This window comes from Nicotiana tomentosiformis, chromosome 2 (assembly GCF_000390325.3).
Source record: "Nicotiana tomentosiformis chromosome 2, ASM39032v3, whole genome shotgun sequence".
NCBI lineage: Eukaryota > Viridiplantae > Streptophyta > Magnoliopsida > Solanales > Solanaceae > Nicotiana > Nicotiana tomentosiformis.
In genome coordinates, this window is record NC_090813.1 from 147,798,011 (window position 1) to 147,801,878 (window position 3,868).

Here is a 3,868-nt window from a genome sequence, read left to right on the forward strand (position 1 = left end):
TGACTCCAAGCCATCTTTGTCATTTACAAACAGATTTGTATAGAACATTCACACATGTTCTTCATACACATGATTCAATTTCTCAGTTGGACCGTAGAAGTTCAATTTGTCCTCCAGCCCAAAATCAGTGCTTTCCACTTTCCCCTTCTTGCATGCAGGTATTTTGGGGGGTTTGATTCATGGATCTCTCACCGGCTTTTTTCTGGCTTAGAGTTTGGTCTTCCGACGAGTCACTACTCTCATTATTAGTTTTGAGAGGGTCTAAGTCGAGGGATGACTCAAGGTTGACAGTTTCTTCAGGTTTTTGGGTCTTTTGGAACGGTCTGCTTCATCTTGTAACAGTAGAAGATGAGAGGTTTCTCTTAGCCATGGTAGTGGAGTTTGGTGAAAAGTAATGAAGAATGATAGAAGAGGGTACTTATTTAAGCGTTTGGAAGATTGAAAGGTTGCATTGGTTAGAGGAAAGGTTGGGTACAAACTGAAGTGACACTTTTGAGGAGTTACTTCGGCGGCACCAATGGAAGGTGATAATTACACTTACATCAAATTAATGAAGCCTATCAATTAAGCCAACTCATAAAAGGAAGTAAAATATTTTGCAAATATTTAACAGATTTTTTACGTAATAGACAGGATACCAATCTTACTACGCAGTAGGCAAGAATGTTCTTCCAAAAGAGGTTTTGTAAAAATATCAGCAAGTTGAGACTTAGTATTAATCAATCTAACATTATATTACCTTTAGCAAAATGATCACGAATCAAATAATGTTTAATTTCTATATGCTTTGCCCTGGAATGATGCACATAATTTTTTATAGACAAATAACACTCGTGTTATCACATAGAATAGGAGTAGAAGTAAGATTGAGATCATAATCAAGAAGTTGATGCATAATCCAGAGAATTTGAGTGCAACAACTTCCAACAACTAAATACTCTACTTCAGTAATTGACAAGGCAACACAACTTTGTTTCTCGCTATGCCAGGAAATTAGTGCATTTCCCAGTAGTTGGCAAGTACCACTAGTGCTTTTCCTGTCAGTCCTATCACCTGCAAAATCTGCATCCTTTTAGATCAAAGTTGTTAGAATGAAGATACCATAAACCCAATTTAGTGGTCCCAATGAGATATCTAATGATACGTTTTACTGTAGTCAAATGAGATTTTTTTGGAACCGACTGAAATCTTGCACACTTACAAAAACTGAACATTATATCTGGTCCACTAGCCGTGAGACATAGAAGGGGTCCAATCACTCCCCTATACATAGTTTCATCAACACTTTTCCCGTTTTTGTCTTCTTCAAGAATTGTTGACGGACTCATTGGAGTTCCACTGGGCTTCACATTCTCCATACCAAATTTTTTTAACAATCTGCTTTGTGTATTTGGTTTGGCCAATGAAGATTCCTTGATTTGTAATCCAAGAAAGAAAGTCAGCTCTCCCATCATGCTCATTTCGAATTCTCCTATCATAGTATGAGCAAATTCCTCACATAACACAGAGTTAGTACTTTCAAAAATAATATCATCTATATAAATTTGAGTAATAAGATTACCTGAATTTGAATGCTTAATAAACAGAGTTGTATCAATATTACCTCATTTGAAGCCATAATTTAACAAAAAAGAGCTTAGTCTTTCATACCAGGCTCGGGAGACTTGTTTGACTAGCTTTTGATAACTTGAAGACATGATTTGGTAGACTGTTTTACAAACCCAGAAGGTTATTTCACATATACTTCTTCAGAAATATATCCCTTTAAGAAGACACTTTTTACATCCATCTGAAATAGTCTGAACCCTTTATGAGCAACAAAAGCAAGTAGTATTCGAATGAATTCAAATCTTGCCACATGAACAAAGGTTTCATCGTAGTCAATTCCCTCTTGATGTGAGTAACCTTGGGCGACTAGCCTTGCTTTGTTGCGAACTACTTGACCAAATTCATTCAGTTTATTTTTGAAAACCCATTTAGTTCCTACGATAGATGCATCAGAAGGTTTTGGAACTAAGTTCCATACTTTATTCCTTTCAAATTGATCAATTTCTTCTTTCATGGCTTTGACCCAGTTGTCATCTTTGAGAGCTTCATCAACTTTTTTGGCCCAAGTTGTGATATTAAAGCCACGCGAGAGTTAAGCTTTTGAGATCTTTTGGTGGTAATACCTTCCCGTGGACTTTCAATGATGGACTTATGGGGATATCCAGGTTCACTGATCCATTCATTTGGGACGGCTGAGACTGACTCCTTTTCAATGGGAGTTGATTGTTCAGTAGTAGGTGATTCCTGGTTTTCCATGTGGCTGTCAGTCGACTGATGTTGCTGGTTAATCACCTCATCGTGAATGTCCTTCCCAGTAAGAACATATTTTGGGACTATGAAAATTTCCTCATCTTCAGGAAGTTTTTCATTCCTTGAGCGAGGGTTAGTATCCACAAACACAACATGAATGGATTCCTCAATAGATAAAGTTCATTTATTAAAAATTCTATATGCTCTACTTGAGGGAGAATATCCAAAAAAAATATCTTCGTCACTTTTTGGATCAAACTTACCAAGTTTATCCTTTCCATTGTTGTTGATAAAGCATTTGCATCCAAATGGATGAAAATAACTGATGTTGGGTCTTCCATTCCATAGCTCATATGGAGTCTTTTTGAGAATAGGTCGAATCAGGCATCTGTTAATGATGTGACATGCAGTGCTTACAACATTTGCCTAGAAGTAGTGCGGAAGAGAGTTTTCTACAGTCATGGTTCTTGCCATATCTTGCAAGGTTTTGTTTTTGCATTCTACCACTCCAATTTTGTTGAGGTGATTTTGGGGAAAAGAAGTTGTGAGAAATTTCTTGATCATTGTAGAAGTTTTCAAAAGCTCTGCTTTCAAACTCTCTTCCATGATCACTCCTTATGGCAGAGATGTAATATCCTTTTTCCTATTGTACCTTCTTGCAGAAGACTTAAAAATTTCTTAATGCTTCATCTTTATGACTCAGAAAAATAACCCAGGTGAATCAAAAAAAATCATCTACTATAATGAAAGTATATTTTCTACCACCAATGCTGGCAGTTCTGGTTGGACCAAAGAGGTCCATATACAAAAGTTGAAGAGGTTTTGTAGTAGAGACAATATTTTTGACTTTAAAAGAGGAACGAGTTTGCTTTCCTAAATGACATGCGTCACATATTTGGTCTTTTGAAAAATCTACTTTTGGAAGACCAATGACAAGATCGTGTTTGAATTTTTTTTGAATTGTATGCATACTAGCATGACCAAGCTTTCTATGCCATACGCAGGGATCATCAATCATAGAGGCTAGACAAATTTGATTCCCTATACTATTAGTATTATTAAGAGTATAAACATTTCTATCTCTATTTTCAGATAGAATGATTTTACCTAATTCGTCTTCAATGAACCAACCATGTTTTTTAAAACAAACCTCATAGTCACTGTCGCATAGTTGACTGATGTTGAGTAGATTGTAACCAAGTTCGTCTACCAATTAGACTTCGTCTACATCACATGATGAGCTGAGAGGGACTCTTCCTACTCCAATTATATTTCCTTTTGATTTGTCTCCAAAGGTGACTGATCCACCATCGAGCTTAGTGATAGATTTGAATAATTGTTTGTCACCTGTCATGTGTCTGTAACACGCGCTCTCGAGATACCATTTCTCTTTTCGAATCTTCTTGTCGTGTTCCTGCAAAAATAAATTACTTGTTTTTAGGTATCCAAGCCTGCTTGGGTCCTGGACGGTTAGTATTCTGATTGTTAGCCTGTTTCGAGGCCTTGGGTCGCCTAATCCATTTTCTGCTGCTCTTAAACCTGCAATGGTTAGATGTATGGCTAGGTTTCC

At 36.8% G+C, this 3,868-nt stretch overlaps 1 protein-coding gene across 1 annotated transcript; it reads right to left on the reverse strand.

The window, feature by feature from the left end:
* Window positions 1-1,729: 1,729 nt before the first annotated feature.
* On the reverse strand, window positions 1,730-2,062 carry LOC138905823 (uncharacterized mitochondrial protein AtMg00820-like). Its single transcript, XM_070194339.1, has one exon. The coding sequence runs from the start codon at window positions 2,060-2,062 to the stop codon at window positions 1,730-1,732; it is 333 nt and encodes a 110-aa protein (XP_070050440.1).
* Between the last annotated feature and the right edge of the window lie 1,806 nt (window positions 2,063-3,868).

Excerpts from the sequence above, each read along its gene's own strand:
- LOC138905823 (XM_070194339.1), bottom strand. The coding sequence starts at position 2,062 with ATGAAAGAAGAAATTGATCAATTTGAAAGGAATAAAGTATGGAACTTA.